This window comes from Hyaena hyaena, unplaced genomic scaffold (assembly GCF_003009895.1).
Source record: "Hyaena hyaena isolate Hyena2069 unplaced genomic scaffold, ASM300989v1 scaffold_70, whole genome shotgun sequence".
NCBI classification, from domain to species: domain Eukaryota; kingdom Metazoa; phylum Chordata; class Mammalia; order Carnivora; family Hyaenidae; genus Hyaena; species Hyaena hyaena.
The window spans coordinates 2494594-2516235 of NW_024080701.1; the positions used below are offsets into that span (position 1 = coordinate 2494594).

The following is a 21642-nucleotide window of genomic DNA, read 5'->3' on the forward strand; positions in this document are numbered from 1 at the left end:
TTAATCAAGGGACACAAAATTTTAGTTAAGAGGAATAAGTTTGAGAGATCTGCCGCATAGGATGTACCCAGAGTTAACAATACTGTACTGTACACTCAAAAACTTAAGAGGGTAGATTGCATTTTAAGTGTTCTTGCTACACGACATACATATATACACATACATATGTACATATGTAAATAAAATCTGAAACAGTAAAATAAATCTAATTAACAAAGTGAATTAACTTGAACGTTCTCGTTCTTGCTCCTGCAAGTTATGACTGAATGTTAGCATGTTAGAGGGCTTAGTTGCTTAAATAGTTCTGTGAGTTTCTAAAAAAAGAGCTGTTACTAATTGTAGGAAGTACAAATCATCTCAAAATAAACATCAGATATCTGGGATTGCTCAGGTATTAAATATATATTTTCAAAAATAGTCACTGTTAACAATAGCAGCCACTTCAGTTAAACATGTGCAAAGAATCCTTGTACCGTGTCCAGGCTGAGTTTACTTTGCAACTGGAAAAGGCTGTTTCTGAAAATGTAACTGGGGTTGGGTACAGAATGATAGCAAAAAAGTAATGATGGCAGTCAATACTGACTGAGCTCTCTCAATATTCCTGCACTGTCTCAAGAGCTTTCTATTAGCACACTCTCCTGTAATCCTCACAGTAACCCCACAAAACAGGTACTATTATTGTCCCCTTTTTACAAGCGAGGATACAGAGAATCAGAGAGGTTAAATAACTTATCTAAAATTACGTAGCTATTTCCTAGGAAAGCCAGGATTCAAACCCAGGGACTTGCATCCCTGTGCTTTTATCTACTGTGCTGCACCATACGTACACTAGCATGGTGGCATTAGAAGTGATTTTTCTTTTCTTCTTTTGATATTGAAATTTTTTTAATGTTTGCTTATTGTTGAGAGACAAACAGATAGACAGAGAGAGAAACAGACAGAATATGAGTGGGGGGGGGAGCAGAGAGGATGGAAGAAACAGAATCCGAAGCAGGCTCCAGGCTCTGGGCTGTCAGCACAGAGCCCAACGTGGGGCTTGAACTCACGAACCGTGAGACAATGACCTGAGCTGAAGTTGGATGCTTAACTGACTGAGCCACCCAGGCGCTCCCTTTTTGATATTTTTAAAAGTAGTTTTATAAGTGTTCTACAATAAATATATATTATTTTTATAACAAGAAAAGAATAAGCATACTGTAAAAATTATTGGTCCATATGTAACTGGGATAACAATATTACTGAGGAAGGTTTTCCTTTTCTTTTGTAGCAGTGTTTATAGCTAGGGTCTGGATTTCTAGCCTTTTGTAGCCTATTACCATCTCAAGAAACCCTGAGGGTGAAGTAGTATCTTTTCAACTACTCATAACCTTCCAGGGAAGAGGCAGTCCTGCATCAGCTGGACTTGCCTGAGCACTGGAAACAAGCTGGTAAGGAGACGAGTTACAGACACTTTGCTCCTGCTGCCCTCTCTACTTCCCCTCACGCCTAGTCAGCTGCCCCCCCAAAACTGATCAGACGAGCAAGTGGGTCTGGGGTAAGTGGGGAGGGGAAAGGGTCGGCAGTTAGTAGAGGTTAAGGCTCCCACCGGGTGTGGGAAGGGGCTGATATTACACCCTGTCCTGGAGACCCAACGAGATGGCCAGAGAAGATAAACACTGCAGGCTCCATATCTGCACATATTGTGGAGGCTCAATGCATGTTCACCTCTAAGTGTTCGGCTGTTAGCGGCCACCCCGGAGAGACTAACTGGCTACATGAAGACCCTGTGGCCACAGAGCTCCCTGTCTCACTGTGCCTCGCCTGAGGGGGTCTGGCCACGGAACCCACCACAGTTTAAATAAAACCAAGGACCAAATCTGTCCTTGGATGGGGTTGGTGTTTATTTTCTATTTCCTCCCCCAACTCCTTCTTCCTTTGGAATTTAGTCCAAAACTCTGTGAACTACTTATCAGTGCCTGTTTCCTCCTAAAATAAACAAGCTAACCTCATAGCCCGTCTCTCTTTGCTCTGGGGATGTTGTAAAGATAACCATGGGACAGATGGGGGCCATGTGGCCCTGAAGCTCCTTACATCACGGAATCACACCATAGGGCAGACAGGTGGGGAACGAAGAAAGGCTCCGTTTGAGTATTTGGCCTGATGAACGCTGTGGCCTCTGGTCACATGACCAAGTCAAAGGAAAAATTGGGTTTCATATCTTGTTTTCCTTATCAGACTAAAAATTAGGTTAAGAAGCAGGTCCATTTGAAGAGGACTGAGCCCTGCAAAAACGCAGCAACATTACATGGCATTTTAGGCTCTCTGATGGAGACAGAAGTTGGTGAAAATTGACCCAAAAAATCCTCCAAGTTCTGGAGCCAGGCTTAGCCATTTCACTTTGCTGGGCTTTGGTTTCAACATATATCAGATGGGTTAGGTGATGAGTAAGAATTCTTTCCAGATCTTAAATTAACTATACTAGGTATCAGTTAATTATGGTACCAGCATAAGAATGTAAAACCATTCAGGTGGCTACAGGAATTCTCAATGACTAAATCTAATGATAAAATTATCAAGTAACAAGTTTCATTTTATTATATCTGTTCCACTGGATTCATATGCTACGGCACATTGGGCTGATTTGAAGGGCCTGGCATGTTTCCACAAGGGTCTTGAGTTGCCCTTAAGCCTAATTTGTCACCCAACTGCAAACAACTCTAGGCTGAAAGAAATTACCAGAGGAAAAATCACAGAATTGGAGGCATTCAAGAATGCTTAAGAGATCATCAGATCCAACTTTTAATAATACAAGTAAGAGAATCCAGGAATCAAGTTGTCACACACATGAAGACTGCCCATTCCTCATCTTCAAGGGGCATCTTCATACCTGAGGCAAGAAAATCTTATACATCTATAAATCAGTCAGTTTGTACTTGCACTGAATTTTCTGGAGGCAAAATGCCAATAAGACACAGTCTCCACCCATGTGTGATGAGGCTAAATATTTACAAACAAGGCTTCTGCCTTGACAATACATCTTGTCATTTTGTGGTTCAGAAGGGCAAAAAGACAATATTTCTTCAAGCTACAATTTTCTAAAGAGAAATGTTAAACCAAGAAGGTGACAACTGGTGGGTCAACAGACAGCTTGCATGGCACATTTGACCCTCGATACCCTGCCCTGCCCTGTTCCGCCTTTTAAACAATCCCAGAGTTGTGTGAGTGTTCTGTGAGCATTTGGACAACAGCCAGTCATGAAGACCGGTGCCAGCAACTAAGTTATCAGCTAACCCGTTCCTAAGGCCAAACTATTACCCAGAGATAGTTATTTCTGGGTTTATATCACAGATGGAAAGAAAGATCAAGTCAGTGGGTACCATGTGAATCCACACTGGGTTCTTTATTTTAAAAGTGACTCAATTATTTTACTAAATCAAAGTTCATATAGTTACCCAACACTAATTCAAAATGGTCAAATGCCTCCAGAAAGGAAATACCTTGAAAATGTTTGTAAATATGTAAAGGTGCTCAGCCACACTAATAAGAATGAAAATTAGAATCATAATGAGATCATTGAGCTATCGAATAATGCAAAGATAAGGGGGGAGGGGCATCAGTAATGCCCTGAAGTGGGGAGGGTATGTGGTTTAAACAGGTACTTCCCATACTGTTGGGTGGGAATGCAAATAGGTATATCTTCTAGAAAAGGCATTTTGGCATCACCTAACATGGTAAAAAAGACCACAGTTCCTTTTGACTCAGTGACTTCACTACTAGGAGTGCACCTTTTTTTTTTTTTTTTAAAATGAAGTATAACATGCAGTGTTATATTAGTTTCAGGTATACAACATAGTGATTTGATAATTCTTTACAGTACTCAGTACTCTCACCACAATAGGTGCAGTTCTCATACAACGCTTTTACAGTACTATTGACTATATTCTCTATGCTCTACTTTTAACCTCTGTGATTTATTTTGTTTTTAGAAAGGTTTATTTATTTTTGAGAGAGAGAGCATGCGTGCATGAGTGGGGGAGGGACACAGAGAGAGGGACAGAGGTTCTGAAGCGGGCTCTTCGCTGACAGCAGTAAGCCCGATGTGAGGCTTGGACTCAAGAACTATGAGATCATGACCTGAGTCGGTCAGATGCTCAAAGGACTGAGCCACCCAGTCCCCCAGTTTTCCGAACTGGAAGTGTGCACCTCTTAATTCCCTTTATCAGGTTCATCCGGTCCCCACCCACCTTCCCTCTGGCAACCGTTTGTTCTCATACTTAAGAGTCTGTTTGTTTTTTGTTTTGTATCTTACAGTTCCATTTGCACACCAGCGGGCAAACTGTATATATCTGTACTGTGTGCACAACTATATTCTCTAGCACTGTTTGTAACAAACAACAAAAGATCAGAAATGGTCTGGATGCCATCCATCAAGAGGATACCAGCTGTTAACTTGGGCACATCTACATGATGGGCTAAGGAGGCAGCTCTAAGGTCCTGACACAGACTCCAAGATTTACTGCAAAGTGGAAAACTCTTGGTGCAGAGCAGCGTGCCAGGACCCTCCCGCCCTGGGAGGAACCCCGAGGCACTGCTGGCAGAGTTTGCTCTAGGGGTGCGGCTGGGACACTCTTCACCATCTACCTTTCTGAAACTTAAATCTTTCATCTCAAATATGCACACACACTTGTGCAACATGGTGTGTTGCACTGAAGAAGACAACAGAAAGTGAGATGCTGAATGATGGTCTGACTTGTGCTTTCCTTTGTGATTTGGATTCAAGCAGGTGGCGGTTTTGCAAAAGAGCCTAAAATAATCCAGGTGAAGTGGAGGTTTCTAGAGGAAACTGTGTCATGGCATGTATGAGAAATATCCCCAGATACCAGAAAGAAGAGTATGGAGAAAAGAACTGGAAAAGTGACAAGAGCTGGGGCCCTGGGCCACAAGAGGACACCTCCTCCAGGTCACTGTCTTCAGCAGGTTTTCCCAGCTCCCTTCCTGGGCTGCCTTCCCCTGGCACTCTTTCCGCTGGCCTATTGTCAAGTTCACTTATTTCCTTTATCCTTCCGTCTCCTTTTTTGAGTTTCCTGGAAGAGCAAGGTGCTTGGCCGTCTGAGTCCCAGGACATGCTGCCATCTGCTCTCCTTGGGAAAATGCTGGAGCTCGTGGCCAAGCTGACCCTGCACTTCCCGCCCATCTATTCTGGGACTGCCCCCTGAATTCCATGAAGTGAACAAAGCTAAACCATCATTCAACACGACTCTCTGCTGAATGGTTAATAGTTGTTAGGTCGCTGTATCCTCAAACAACCCTGGGAGGGAGAATTCTGTCCCTTTATAAAAGCATGAACTAAGGACCCCACAGTCAAGTGAGGGTGCCAGGACTTGAACTCAGGTTAGCTTCCTCCAGGGCCCACAGTGAGCTTGCCTGCATCTCACCATCTCCCTCTCTGCTTCCCTGGAAAACAAAGATGCCCCTATTTTCAGCATGCGTCTACATCCTCTGGCTCAACATGCCTACTCGCCTAGTGCCAGTGTGTGAGACCTGACTTCTGGCCACACTCTATGTCCTCTCACTCAATGCACACTTCATTACTGATGTCTGTGGAACACTTAGGTATTTACACCAATGATTCAGACCCTCACAAGATCTAACTCTGTGAAGAAAGTACTTTTCTTCCCATTTTACAGAGGAGGAGACTGAGGCTCACAGAGGTGGAATAACTTGACCAGGTCACCCAGCTGGTAAGTGGAAGCGTGAAAAGAAATGGAAAAACATCACAGGCCAGTGTTGCCTGGCACTATACAGCTCCACCTCCACCTATAATCCTACATTTTCAATCTATCACTCTCACCCTCCAGTGCGGAGGTCACCCTTTGGTACACAGTGACTGCAGGGAGAGGGCTTTTGTCACACATAACAATCAGGGTGGAGGTTATATAACAAGAATGTCATCATTGGGCACCTGGGTGGCTCAGCTGGTTAAGTGTCCAACTTCAGTTTAGATCATGATCTCACAGTTCGTGAGTTTGAGCTCCACATCGGGCTCTGTGCTAACAGTTTAGAGCCTGGAGCCTGCTTTGGATTCTATATCTCCCCTCCCTCTGCCCCTCCCCTGCTCGAGCTCTCTCTCTCTCTCTCCCTCAAAAGTAAATAAACATAAAAAAAAGAAAAAGAATGTCCTCATTATAGCATTTGAACATCTGAAAATATAAACGGGAAATCTTTTAAAAATCTCTTATTTTTCTTTAGAGGTTCCTGAAAATCCTAACTTCCAAAGAAGTCTAGAAATGTTGGGGGTGCTCCTACATGGAGTGAAGGCATAGGCAGAGGACAGCAGCATCAAGTCAGGGCTCCCTGTCAGATGCCTGCGAGGCTAAGGCAACAGCAGTCACCAGGTCACCCAGGGACCATGGTGGGGTGGGAGTTACCCCCACTTTCTTTCAAAGCCCTCACCTGGGAGGCTATTGGTTAGTCACAGAGCCCACCCGAGTGCTGGGCGGCCCCCACTCTATCCAAGGCTCCCCCTACCACAATCACTTACATCCTCCATCCTGGCCTCTGAGAGGGCAGCGTTGATGCTAGAGAAATAGAAATGTGGGGCACAGCTCAAGCCCATTTTGGTAGGTTTCCTAAGTTTGTAAGCATCTCTTCTTTCACTTGGTTTGGGAACAGCAGAGCACAAAGGAAAGGGCAGGCTCAGCACCACCCCAGATTTCTCAAAGTGGGGATCCGTCTGTAGCAGAACCCCTGGATGGGCTGCCTTCTGGGCCCGACCACACACTCCTCATGTTGTTGGTGCTGAGGTCAGACATAACCTGTGTACAAGTTCCCTTGAGCCTGAGTATCCCAGCAGTAGGGCCTCACTGCGTCATTCGGACTCACCGACTCCAGGGCAGAAGCGGGGTGGAGAAGAGGGTGACCTGAGGACGGGTCTCAGGGAAGAAGAAATGACTATGACAACCAGGGAGGAGAAAACCAACCAAACAAACCCACAGGAGCAGAGCGGCGTACGAGAACTCCGGATGCTCAGAGCAATAATCCCAGGTAATCAAGAGAAGGTTAAAAAAGATGATTCTTCAAAGGCTTCCTATTCCCCTCAGAATAAAATCCATGTGCTTCCCTCAGGCCCGCAGCTCACCCCAGTGGCCCTCCTGACCTCACTGCCCACCACTTCCTGACTATTTAACCAGCCTCTAGCCTTCCCTGGATCTGCAGGTCTTACCTACCCTTGGCCTTTGCCTGCAGTGCCCTTCCCCCAATTCTCTGCCAGGCTAGTCCTTGTACTTTTTAGGTCTTAGCCTGAATGCCACCTCCTCAGAGACACCTCCCTGACTCCCCATCTAAAGTAGGACTCGGCAATTACTTTCTTCAAGTCTTTGTTTCAACTTGCATTTGTTTTGTATTTCTGCTCATCCATCACCCTCCCGGGTGTACACTCCAGGAAGGCGTGACAGGGTCTGTCTTGTTCTGTTAAAAGTGCCTGATACCTGACACATAGTATATGCTTAAGAAATGGACCAGGAGATGAGGAGCCTGGGTGGCTCAGTGGGTTTAGCGTCTGACCTCGGCTCAGGTCATGAACTTGCGGTTGGTGAGTTCGAGCCCCGTGTTGGGCTCTGTGCTGACAGTTCAGAGCCTGGAGCCTGCTTCAGTTTCTGTGTCTCCCTCTCTCTCTGCCCCTCCCCTGCTCATGCTCTGTCTCTCCTTCAGAAATAAATAAATATTTTTAAAAAATTAAGAAAAATAAATGGACCAGGAGGAACCTAGCAGAGTTTGGTGCATGGCAGACATTCAATATAAGAAAACCTCCTTCCCTCTGTACTATCCTTTAAATGAGAATGCAAGGCAGTGTATTCGGTGTCTCCCAAAGACTGTCAACAATTGCTGAAGGTAAAAGACCTAGGAGGTTTGGCATTTGTAGGGGGAACGTGTCAATTACAAAAACCTGCCCTACCTGGCATCCTTCCCCAGGGCGGCTGTGTGTGTGTGTGACAGAGACAGAGAGAGAGGGACAGAGAGAGACAGAGAGAGGGAGATATTGAGAGAGATGTTTCCCTGGTTTGTATCCTTGTCTCCTGTGGTTAAAAGCACACACTCTGGAACCAGGCTGTCTGGTTTGAATCCCACTCAGTCACTTACTAGCTGTTTTCGTTATCACTCACCTTAAAACTTAGTGTCTTAGGGGCACCTGGGTGGCTCAGTCGGTTAAGCATCCAACTCTTGGTTTCAGCTCAGGTCGTGATCTCACAGTTTTGTGAGTTCGAGCCCCACATCTGGCTCTGTGCTGGCAGTGCAGAGCCTCCTTGGGATTCTCTCTCTCCCTCTCTCTCTCACTTGAGCTGTCTCTGTCTCTCTCAAAATAAACAAACTTAAAAAAACTTAGTGGCTTAACAGCCTATTACTTTCTCTAGCACGAGGGTTGACTGCGATCAGCTGGGTGGTTCTAGACTGGGGAGTGTGATGAGGTGATAGTCAGAGGGCAGTTGGGGTGGGAACCATATGAAGGCTCACCTGAGCTGGTTGTCCTTGATGCCTTCTTCTCTCACACCCCAGCTAGGCTGGAGGTGACCTGAACCTACTGGCCTCTCCATGTGACTGGCCTGGGCTTCCCTCACAGTATGGTGGTTTCAGGTGGTTAGACTTTTTAGATGTCAGTTGGCTACCCACAGATCCAGCTGGAATTTTCAGAACTTCTGACTTAGACTTGGGAAGTCATGAAGCATCACTCTTGCTGAATTTTATTCCTCAAAAAGTGAGTTGGAAGGCCATCCTAGATTCAAGGGAGGGGACTTCACCAGGGCATGAACATCTGGAGGTACAGTTCACCATGGTGGGGGTGCAGGAAGAGGTAGGAAGAGCTTCTTTTGAGACAAGCTACCACACTTCTATAGAGCCGTGGACAAGTGACTTTACCTCTTTGTGCCTCAGCTTTCTCTCCTATGAAATATGATAACAGTTCCTACCTCATAAAGCTTTTGTGTTAATAATATATGGAAAGCAATTTACAATGCACTGTGTAAGTATTAGCTATTATTATTGTTACTCAAAAGAGTAAGGAGCAAACTTTTTCTCTGATTAACCTGTGTATCCCAATGTCTATGAAATGGATGATCATGAGCTGCTCTATATAGGATAGTAAGATAAGTGACCTTCTCGCCACCAAAAAAAAAATTGTTTTTCATTTCAAAGGTAGGCAGGTTTAAAGTTTTGGTAGAAGCAGTTATTCCTCATGATTAAGTATGCACTTAAAATACTGTTAAAAACTAAAAATAGTTGCCAAGACTTGGTGATTGTCATTCTGAGTCACAGTGATGACAGGCTCACATTAGGGTCAGAAGCAGCAACACTTGTGGTGTGGAATTTCCTGTGGTAGTGGCGGAAAAGGAGCCATGAATACGTTTGTCAGCAAACTTCCCCAAAACAAAAAGGAACCAGGATTTCCTGTTGGAGGCCCAAGAAATGAGTGATGTCCAAGACCTCACACCCCAACTGGCCTTGGCACTGACCAGAAAACAGGATCTGCCAACAAATCACCAGTGGTTAGCCCCATTCCCTAGGGATGGACACTTTTTTGTTGCTGCCAAATTCAAGCAAAGCTCTGAAACAAGTCATTGAGCTCAAGCTCTAAATATAAAAATGGCTTCGTGATCTGAGTATGAGGACATACGTTCTCTTCTACAGGATTCTTTAACACACCATCCCTCACACTCCTCAGTGTTTCATGCAGCCTTCAGGACAAAACCCAGTCTCCTGTCACATGTGCCCATTCACCACATACCCATGTTCCAGCCACATGCACAACTCACGTTTCACCAAAGGGCCCCAGCTCACACATCTTCCCCTGTTCTTGCACACAGCCAGAAAGGTGCTGTGGTAAGAGCTTCATACCATCATCTCATTGTATCTTCACCCTACCTGATAAGGCCCTGTACTTGCTGGCCGATGAACTTACTAATTTACCTGGAAGGTCTGATCAAGAAGTGCTGCCTCATAAGGTTAGCTATATATAGATCAATGAAATAGAATTGAGGGTGTAGAAATAAACCATAGGTATAGCCAACTGATTTGTCTTTTTTTTTTCTTCAAGAGAGAGATAGAGCATAAGCAGTAGAGGGAGAGAGAGACTCTTAAACAAGCTCCATGCCCAGTGCAGAGCCTGATGTGAGGCTCAGTCTCATGAACTGTGAGATCATGACACGAGGCTAAATCAAGAGTCAGATGCTTAACTGACTGAGCCACCCAGGTACCCTATAGCCAACTAATTTTCAATGAGGGTGCCATGACAATTCAATGGGGGAAAGTATTGCCTTTTCAACAAATGGTGCTGGGACAACTGGATACACACATGCAAAAAAAAAAAAAAAAAAATCAAGGTGGACCGCAACCTCACACCATATACAAGATTAACTTAATAAGGATCAATGACCTAAATGTAAGTGTTAGCACTGTAACTCTCTTAGAAAAAATATAGGATTAAATTTTCATGAGCTTGGGTTAGGCAAAATGACAAAAATCAAAATAGATAAATTAGCTTTCATTACAATGAAAAAATTTTGTGCTTCAGACCATACCATAAAGAGAGTGAAAAGACAACCCAGGACATGAGGTAAAATATTCTCAAATCAGTATTTGACTAGTATAGAGGATACATAAATACTGGATCTCAACAATAAAAAGACAAATAATCCAATTAAAGCTGAAAAAAGAATCCACATATACATTTCTTCAAAGAAGATATACAAATGGCTAACAAAGCACATGAGAAGATGTTCCACATCATTAGATATCAGAGAAAGGTAAATTGAAACCACAATGAGATATCACTTCATACCTACTGGGATGGTTCTAATCAAAACCACAATGTTGATGAGGATGTAGAGAAACTGGAATGCTTATACTGTGCTGGTGGGAATGTAAAATGATGCAGCCACTTTGGAAAACTGGGCCATTCCTCAAAACATTGAGTTACCATATGACCCAGCAATTCTGCTCCTAGGTATATACCCAAGATTGAAAATGTATGTTTCCACAAGAACTTGTACACGAATAATCATAGCAGCATTATGCAAAATGGCCACAAAAGCAGAAACCCAAATGTCCATCAATTGATGAATTCATAAAATGTCACATAGCCATACAATAGAGTACTATTCGACCATAAAAAAGGAATGAAATACTGATACCTATTACAACATGGATGAACCTTGAACACACTGTGCTAAATGAAAAAAGTCAGATACAAAGGCCACATATCATTTGATTCCATTTATATGACATGTCCAGAATAGGCAAATCCATAGAGACAGAAAGTAGGGTTAGGGGTTACCAGGGTCTAGGGGGTGGGGGAGAATTGATAGTGATTGCTAAAGAGTACAATGAATTCATTTTGGAATGATGAAAATGTTCTAAAATTGGTTGTGGGGCTGGTTGCAAAATTTTGTAAATATATTAAAAAACCCACTAAATGTTAAAAAAGACAGAGAAAATGCAAATAAAAAAAAAAGGAAGGGAAGAAAAGTATTCTTTCTCTTAGCAGTTTCACTGACTACCTACCTCCCATTACCCACCGGGGGCTGGTGGGGTCCCCTACTCACTGCACTTCTTGATCAGAACTCCTGTAACACACAGAGTCAGAGTGGCTTCTTTGAAGGCCCATCCACTCCGAAGGAGTATGAGCACACTGGCCAAGGCTTGTGTCTAACTCATTTTGAATCCTGGCATCCAGGACAGTGCTTAACACCTTGTGGATAATCAATATAAACGTGTATTGAATGAATACCTCTAGTATGCCCCTAACATTATGCATCAATTTTTATACCATCACTAAAATAAAAAATATCAAAAAGATCACCCCCCCCACACACACACACAGTCTATTATTTTAAAATTTCCTTTCATCAGAGGAGCTTGGATGGCTCAGTTGGTTAAACATCCAACTCTTGATTTCAACTCAGGTCATGGTCTCACAGCTCGTGAGATCAAGCCCCATGTTAGGTTCCATGCTGACATCCCTGTATGGGATTCTCTCTTTCCCTCTCTCTCTGCCTCTTCCCTTCTCATACACGCTCTCTCTCACTCTCCAAATAAATAAATAAACTTAAAAAATAAAAAATAAATTTTCTTTCATCTAATACTTTTTAAACTGGATGATCAATTAGGGTGGTATCTCTTTTCTCTGTCTAAAGGGGCATCTGGTTTCAAAATTTAAAAGCTAATCATCAATAAAATGACCAAGATATGTAAAAAAAAAGGTAGGAACACTTATCTAAAAATAGAATATTCAGTCCCTGAACAGCAAACTCTACATTTCAGATAACTTGGCAAAAATTTGTCCTACTCTATGAGACAGAAGACTTTAAGAGGAAAGAAACTGATATAAACCAATATAAAGGCTAATTAAATCAGCCTTTGAAAACTCTTTGGCCTTCCACAGTAACAATGACAATAATACAATGAGATGATGAAGGTGATAACAACTAACATGTATTGAGCACTTACTGTGTGCTAGGTGGAGCACTGTTTTCTGCTTTCTACGTATTTTTTAAAAATGTTTTTATTTATTTGTGTGTGTGTGTGTGTGTGTGTGAGAGAGAGAGACAGTGTGAGCAGGGGAGTGTCAGAGAGAGAAAGAGGGAGATACAGAATCTGAAGCAGGCTCCAGGCTCTGAGCTAGCTGTCAGCACAGAGCCCAACGCGAGGCTTGAACCCACGAACCATGAGATCATGACCTGAGCTGAAGGTGGACGCTTAACCGACTGAGCCACCCAGGCGCCCCTGCTTTCTATGTATTAACTCAGTTACAACAACATGATGCACATGGTACTATTACCCTCTTTTTACAGAGATACTCACAACTTCCCCATGGCCACGTGAGCTGAACTAGACGCAGGGAGTCCATTTCAATTGCCCATGCTTTCTGCTATACTACATTTAGAACTTCAATCCCTTGGTTGGACCCAGGAAAGCAATTTGTTTGATTCTGGGTTTACAGACTGACTGATGTAGGTCACATAAGAGACCTCAGGGAAAAAACAAAATAAAATAAAACATGAATACACAGGAACTGAAATCCATGTGTAAATATCTGGCAGCTGAATGTCTATTATATTATGTCTCTCATATATCTGGTGGGAAATATCTGAATAGACTATGCGGTCAGCCCAAACTTGTAAAACCTTAACCTGCTCCACTCTGAAGATCAGTTTCCTTTGAGTTTTCAGCCACAGTCAGCTTCAAGAGTGGGGCAGGTCTACCTCAGCCCCTATTGTTGAACTTGGTGTCTCATCTGTTTCCTTCCTGTACCTCATGACTATTTATAATGATTTATTCTTCATTTACCTGCTATTCTTATCTGGCCTTCCCATCAAAATGTAAATTCCATAAGGGCAGTGACCATGTCCATTTTTTGTCCTACTGATGCTTGAATGGGTAATAAGTCTACTGAGGTGACAGTTAGGTGCATCAGCAACTGGCTGGCTGACCACACTAGGCAGTAGCCATTCCAGACAAGGGCAGTACCTCATTCATCTTTATGCTCCCAGTTCCTAGCTTGGTTCCTGGCACATAAGGGCTCAATGCATCTCTGAAGAACTGGTTCCTTAATGAACTGCCGTCAACCTAGTGGGCAGTCTCCATTGGTGGGCCTCAAAGCTTGCTCTTTTTTCGGCCCTCTCTGCCCAACTTCTAGATCCAAGGGTAAAGGCCCAAGGGCATGCTGATGAAGCCTAGGAATGCCCTGAGGCTGGGAGGAGCCACAGAGGACAAGGAGAGGACCTAGGAGAGCATGAACTGTGGTTAGGCCCAAACCCCAAGAAAAAAACAAAAATCTAAGAAGCCCTGTACCAACCACAGGATGGGGAGTTGGGGACAGGAATAGCGTCTATAAGGGCCACATGTCCAATGAGCTCATGTCAACGCAGTCTCTGGTGCTGCAGAAAAGCTGGGATGGTCCTGAGCTACATCTCGTTCTTTTAGGAAAAAGATTCCTTCCTCTTTGTGTATATGTATGTTTTCCTCCTGGGCCCTGTGGGTCCCAAAGCCTGGGAGAGGAAGTCATTCTTATCAGGCAGTCCTAAACGTTCTCTCTCCTTTCTTGGGCAGCCTTCAAAATCTGGCTTCTTATCTTCCAAGTTCCAAAGACCTGTTAAGTAGGAATGTGTGTACTCCGTTGATTATGGCTTGTTTGTACTTTTTCTCTTTTTCTGCACCTTTATTAATTCCAGGTTGGATTTGCACACCCCTTTTCCCTGTGTCTCTTGGTTCTTTTGTGATATTATGTTTGGGAGCTTTTGCTGAGTTGTCAGACCCTTGAAACTGCTTGTTCACATATCCTGTCATATGCCTTCAGATGCTTTTTTTAATCTTGAGGGTTTTCCTTAATGTTGCTAAAATCAAGAGGACTTAATGATGTCTGTATGTAAATACTAAAACATTAATCAATGATTTTTGAAGCTAATATGATTGTTCTGTTATCTGAAGTACAGTTCCATTCTTTCTGTTGCATGCATTACTATAATTTATTGTTTTGCTAGTAGGACACTTTCTGCTCTTTTATTTTTTTCCTATCTTCACAGTTCTATTTGTTGACTTATAACAAGAAGGGCTAATACAGTGAACTACTTAGACATCATAGGAACATACTCTCAAATTTTTAATGGACAGAGTGCTGGTCCTGGAGGAACAGGTAGATTTGTTGGAAAACTGAGACCAAGAATATTTTCTTTAAGAGTTATTTAAATTAAAAAAAAATTATTGAGTGTTTGCTTGTTTGTTTATTTATTTATTTATGAGAGAAAGACAGAAGGAGAGAGCAGGGGAGGGGCACAGAGAAAGGGACAGAGAGAATCCCAAGCAGGCTCCACATCGTCAGCACAGAGCCCAATGCAGGGCCCGAACTCATGAACCATGCGATCATCACCTACTGAAAACAGGAGTCAACACTTAACTGACTGAGCCACCCTAGGGGCCTCTAGGCACCCCTAGAGATATTTAAATTTTTAAAAGAGAACAATTGTATAACTTTTGTTATCAAAGTGAAGTCTGTTGACGGCAACACAAAACCTCATACTTTCAGGAAATCATAGGAGTAATTATTTGCTGCTAAAATAGAGCCTTCCACATGCTTATGTGCTAAACAGATGGATGGACAAGTATATCAGTTGCTACATTAGGTTTGTTCAATGTTCTCCTTGTCAGACCAGGACATTATGATGAGAGCCAGAACCCAGAGGTTTGTACCAGGAGTTGGGAACACACTTGTGTTCATGTCACGTCCAGAAATAAGTCCTAGATGGTGCTTAGGTTCAGCATGAATAAACAGTATTTTAGAAAGTAAACAGGCCAGAAGCCAGAATAATAAGAGAGTGGGAATGAAAACAAGGCTGTGTGGGTAAGTGTGCTCTCTTTTCTCATCACCCAAAGTCAAAAACCTGGAGGTTGTCATCAGGGGCAAAAGATGTTTCTTAAAAGGGATCCAGCTCGTATTTTACTCATAGCTTTCAAGCCAATTATTTAGAAAATCTTAAGAATCCAAACATTCTTTTATTGGCTACAAGAAAAGAATGAGGAAAAGCTTGTAGGACTTTTAGGTAAGTATTATTTGATTAGCATAAAATTATTATTATAAATATATCAGGACATTTTTATCCATGCTTGATGGATATTCTTTATGTCAGCCAAGAAAGCTAGTTTAGTCACTAAACTCAATCCTCTGTTCCTAAAGGTTTTCTGCTAACTATAATTAAACAAAGGCACATCTGAAGGGTAATGGGTTTCCATATGGAGTATACTAAAAATTGTTCCAAAATAATTATTCTGGTAGGTTTTATTTATAGAGCTTCCAAACAGATTTAGGTAACACTCCCCCCAAATGTTGACTATGCATTCTTGTTTTACTCTGAAACACCCTGCAGGGATGCAAGGGGTCCTGTGATCTGATTTCTAGGGTCAGTGTTAAGATTCTGATGAGGACAAGGATATGCTGAGGCACATCCTAAATTAGTAAAAGTCACACCTTCCTACCTCTCCCTCCTTCCTTCTTCTCTTCCTCCTTTCCTTCCTTCCTTCCTCCCCCCTCCTTCCATCCCTCCCTCTGTCTTCCTTTCTCCCTTTCTCTCTTTTTTTCTATCCTCATCACCTATTTCACTCATCCTCCCATCTGGGAACCATGAGTTTGTTCTCTATAATTAAGAGTCTGTTTCTTGGTTTCTCCCTGTCTCTCTTTTTTCCTTTTACTTGTTTGTTTTGTTCCTTAAATTCCACAGGAATGAGATCATATGGTATTTGTCTTTCTCTAACTGACATATTTCACTTAGCATTATACGCTCTAGCTCTATCCATGCTGTTGTAAATGGCAAAATTTCATTCTTTTTTATGGCTGAATAATATTCCATTGCACATATATACCACATCTTCTTTATCCATTCATCTATTGATGGACACGTGGGCTGCTTCCATAGTCCGGCTATTGCAGATAATGCTACAATAAACATAGGGATGCATGCATCACTTTGGATTATAGTTTTGTATTTTTTAAGTAAATACCCAGTAGTGTGATTACTGGATTGTAGGGTAGTTCTATTTTTAATTTTTTGAGGAATCTCCATATTGTTTCCACAGTAGGTACACCAGTTTGCATTCCCACCAATAGTGCATGATGGTTCCTTTTTCTCCACATCCTCGCCAAAACCTGTTATTTGGTAAAAGTTACTTCAAACATAAGAGTGGATCTGCCATGTTTTGCTTCAAACCTGAGACCACAAAATATGAACTATCATGTAGAAGTGTCAAGTGTTTCTTCCCATCACCTATAACTTTGGCCTAGAGAGGAGCCATGACTTTGAATGCCACGTCCTCCTTATGATCACACCTCCCCCCTCTGCTCAGCACCAGATACAAGGGAACCAGGCCTATGATGTCATGCGAGAGGAATGAGCCAGGAAGAATGGAGCCGTGGGTGAGGTGAGATATAGTACTGAACCCTGTATTCAGAGTCCCCCTTTTTGCTGTCACCACTAACGGATCAGGATTCCTTCCTAGAGCTACACCCTCACTGACCATCTGGTCCCCAGAGCTCTGGACAATGCCCTGGGGGCTCCTGGGGGATGCCAATGATGACGTGGGGCCAGCTGGTTAGTTCAAGTCTTTCCTTCTCCAACCGTCTCCCAGCAAGGTAGCACAATGCTCCACCACCCCATCTGCCATGGGCCTTTTCCTGTGCTGACGGTGTCGTATATCAGCACGTCTTCCTTGGGGAGCTCAGCAGTCAGCGGTCCCTCACCACCTCCCCTCGCAGCCCCACCGCCTATGCAGCATGCTCTTGCTCTTAGCCAGGGCTGCATAGCCCTGCAGCTAGAGGGTGGACTGAGTCCCACAACATGACTGCCTGAAGTACTCATCCTCTGAGCCTATTCTCCAGGAGCACCCTGTCAGCAGTGTTTACTCTGTCCAGTCCCCAGATGTCGAGTGCAGTCACCCATCTGCCTAGCAGCTGGGGAAAGAGTTCTCATGATTGTTCGAAGGCTCTGCTTTCCCAGGGGAGTGAGGGCATGTGTGGCTTACTTGGCCAGGGCTGAGCTTCTGGCAGTGTATGAGTACAAGCAGTTTTAACGCAGATAGCAAATCCCAAATGATGAGCACAGTGCAGACATGCAGCAAGGGCTCAATGCACGGTGGCTGTTCTCACACGGCCATTATGGATACACCCTTAAAGAGACTCTTTTTTTTTTTTTTTTTTTTAAATTTCAGAGAGAGAAAGGGCATGTGAGTGGGGAGAGGGGCAGAGGGAGAGAGAGAGAATCCCAGGTCGGTTCCATGCTTAGAGCAGAGCCTAATGCAGGGCTCAATCATGACCTGAGCCGAAATCAAGAGTCAGATGGTAAAGTGACTGAGCCACCCAGGTACCCCTAAAGACACTCTTTAGATGTGTAAGAGGGACCTGCTTTTTGAGGTCCAAGGGACAAGGGGACAACGAACAAGGAGAAGGCACAGCTATCTTTCCTCTTTTATAGACAAAACGCCTGTAAGGAAGTCAAAGCCCCACTAATAAAGTCATTAACAGACATTTCAAATGTCCTGGGGGGGGAGGGGCACAATGTGTACCTACTACCTCATCCAGTGTTGACATATGTGATGGGGGAAGGTGGTGCTGTGATTTAGAAAAGCTGGACGGATGGAAGCAGGAGGAGTCGGAGTCAGAATGCAGCACTGTCTGCAACAGTATCAGCTTTAAAACAGTATAGACTCTTTGGAGTTAATGTGTTGAAACTGACAGCTGAGTGACTCCAGCCACCAATTGTCCCAAACAGAGTCTGGTACTCAAGCTTGGGAACCTCAGCCAGAGTGCAGAATGCTGTCACTGTTTGCAGCTCTTGGTCCTTTCCCACCAGCTGCTCTGTCAGGGTGGCAGGGTCTGCCCCAACACTGCCTGCTTGGAACCATATGTGCTATTTCTGTGCATAGGGTGTGAGGAAGTACTGCCACGGTGAGCTGGACCAGGATATGAGTCAGATTCCTATAAAGCGTTAAAAAGAACTGGTCTTCAAAGCATCCTGAAAGCATTATCCCACGCTACACTACTATAAAGAAGCTACAGTCTGAAAGACGCTTGTAATTGCTCAGCAAAGGAGAAATCCTAGAGAATGTGGGTGATTAGAATTGGCCAACTGGTAGAAGCAGTAAAACATGGACAGCTCGGAAAAGCTGTGGGACATGGGTTTGCTTTCCTTTCTTTTTAAATCAAAACATTTTATCTGCAGAGCAACTTTTATGGGTCCAAAGGAGTGGTCCTAAACTGGCTCCTAAAAAAATCTATTGGCATTGAGGCATAAAGTTACAAAAATGATGTCTATCTGTGGCACTATTTAAAACCGTGAAATTATTAACCATCCCAGCATCTACAAATTGGTTAAACAAACAATGTTATGTCCCTTTGATGGAAACTGAGCAGCTGTTAAGAGGAATAAAGTAATTTGGGTATACTGGCATGGAATGATGTTTGTGAAAGACCACCACAGCAACAAATCAAGTTGTAGAAAATGTGCCTGGAAATCGCATTTCTGTTAAAAAAATAATACATTTGTATATGCACAGGAAAAAGTCTCTAAGGAGCTGGAGAACACCATTAACAATCGTTAATTGTGATAGAAAGATTGTTTATGTCCCTATTCATTGCTTGAATCCTTTACCACAAACATTACTTTTATAACAGAAAATATAACCAACAGATATTTATGAGAAAAGAATAGTATTATGTTGGGTTTTTCTATAAGCAATGTGCTTGGAGGCCTCAGGGTGGCCTAATTGCCCACGGAGTCCCTGACCGAATGGGTGTAGGCACAGCAAGGCGGTCCCGAGCTCTCTGTGGGTCCGTGGAGGCTGCAAAGTCAGCATTCCTGAAATGCCATGAGAAAGGAGGGCTTGCAGACCTTGGAAGCTTTTCTTTTCCCATCTTGGGACCTTGCTTTCTAGCTCCTGGGAGTGGCCCCACAGCCTGCGTAGCTGTTCTTCTGCTTCCTGAGGGCTGGGGGAGTCCACTGCATGGCCAGAAGCCGGGGCCATGACACTAGACAGGTCACCGCTCAACCCTGGCATTTCTAAACACAGTTTTACTGACTTGCTGTTCAAGGAGTTTTGAAGACTTATCAGGGACAAATGGAAGCAGCAATTCATCCGTTCCGTCTTCTCCCTCCCAGCAAAGCCTCAAAGGACTGGCCTTTATTTCAAGGGACAGGGGCACCTGACCTGCCTCTGTGACTGCGGGAATCCAACGGAGTGCCCCCCTGGTCAGGCATCTCCTCACTGTGAGCAAGCTGCGTCCTCGGGCCGCCCCTGATGGCCCCTTCTCCAGGAGGGTGGGGGAGAGAGCAGGCCTATCTGTTTAACCACAGTGCATAGGGCTAGACAAGGTTAGGGTTCAGTCTGGCTTCCAGAAGGCTGAAGAAACCTGACTTCACTGTCCTTCACAAGCATTTTCCATTCTCTGTTGATCTCCCCTGAACACCTTCTAGTTTCTCCTCCACTACAGGGCCTCCCTTAGGCAATTCCTACTTACCCTCCAGGCCTTGGGTCAAATGTTGCTTCCACAAGGTGTTTTTCCAACACCCCAAGGCCAGGCCAGGTCCCCTTCCACCCTTGACATAAGGCCCTCACCTCAGAGCACTTATCCCAGTTCTCATTTTTTTAAAATTTATTTATTTTGAGAGAGACAGAGAGCACAAGCAGAGGAGGGACAAAGAGAGATGGGGACAGAGGATCCAAGGCGGGCTCTGCCCCAACAGCAGTGAGCCTGATGCGGGGCTTGAACTTAAGAACCATGAAATCATGACCTGAGCCAAAGTCAGATACTTAACTGACTGAGCCACCCTAGCGGTCCCTCAGGTCTCATTTTCTGTCTCCTGTGATAACTTGATTAACATCTGTCTTCCTCATTAGAACATTAGCTCCTTGAGGGCAGAAACTATACCTGTTTTTGCTGCATCCTTAGCACCCAGCATACTGTCTGGCGCCACAGATACCAGTAAGGGCTGACTCGTCAGAGGGGTGCTGCAGAGGCCACGGGCCGTGTGCCGACACGGAAGGGAGGAAGAACAGGGCGAGGACTTCTCTCCCTGGCAGTGACGCCCTACTACTTTATTCCCAAGGGAATGGTTAGTAGTGATATGCGTGTCCCCTTTAAACTCAAAAGATTTACATGAGGTAGGTACTAGTGGCAGATGGCAGTGTGTAAAGGAATCAAGAGATTACTGCTAAGACTCCAGAAAGTTTTTCAGTTGAAATGCAGAACTTTGATGCCAGGCCTCCTGGTTGCTTCTTGGGGCCCCTGGGCTGCTCAGGGCTGCTGGATGCATCCTGAGGAATGGGTGGACAGATCCGACAGAAACAGAAATCCTCTGCTGACATGATAGCGAGCCTCGGGAGTGGCAGAGGAGGGTTGGGACGGGGCGGGCACTGACCTCGGCTGATGCGCTGCTTCTCCCCAGACAGGATGCCAGGACTGTCGATGATGCTGATGCTCTTCAGGACCTGATTGGGCAGCTGGGAGCACATGAATCTGGAAGAAAGAGATCAAAGGCGGAATCAGGAACTGCGTATCTCTCAGCTCTGAAGGGCTCCTTGGCCTCTCAAAGTTACTGACATGGCCTGTACAGAACGAATTTGCAAGGGATTGACAGCACCTTCGCTGGAGCCACAGGGACTAGAAGCCAGACTCTCAGCAGGTGTGGAAAGGCGACTTGGTACCTGCTGCTACCAGCCACCAGATCCTTCACTGTTAATTTTTATTTTAACTGACATTTACTGAACACTTAGATATTTCACAAACATTGTCTCATTTGCTCCTGACAGTAACCCCTTGAGGAAGAAATTTCTGTTAAAATCAGAGAAGGTAAGTAACTTACTCAGCATCACTCAGGGCTGGGCCTTAAACCCAAGTTAGCCTGACCCAAGACCGTCAGCTTTGCCTGCCCCTTCTCCAGGCTGCTCCTTGGCCAACTGTCCTAGGCTTCTCCTCCCAGGCAATCCCATGCCTCCTCCAGGGTCACTCCCCACTGCGCTGGAGCATCCCAAGCTCCCTGTCGGGCCACTGCCACTCCCTACTTTGACAGTGGAAGGACCAGTGGCCCTGGGGGCTCAGCATGCAGCCCAGTGGCTTCAGGCCCAGCACGG

General features: G+C 44.3%; 1 protein-coding gene across 1 annotated transcript in view; it reads right to left on the reverse strand.

Moving 5' to 3' along the window:
- Positions 1-21642, reverse strand: part of EHD4 (EH domain containing 4) — an 81853-nt gene that overhangs the window by 30486 nt on the left and 29725 nt on the right. Inside the window, exon 3 of the mRNA XM_039232879.1 lies at positions 20931-21028. Within this exon, the coding sequence (XP_039088810.1) occupies positions 20931-21028 (98 nt within the window). The remainder of the gene's footprint in view (positions 1-20930; positions 21029-21642) is intronic.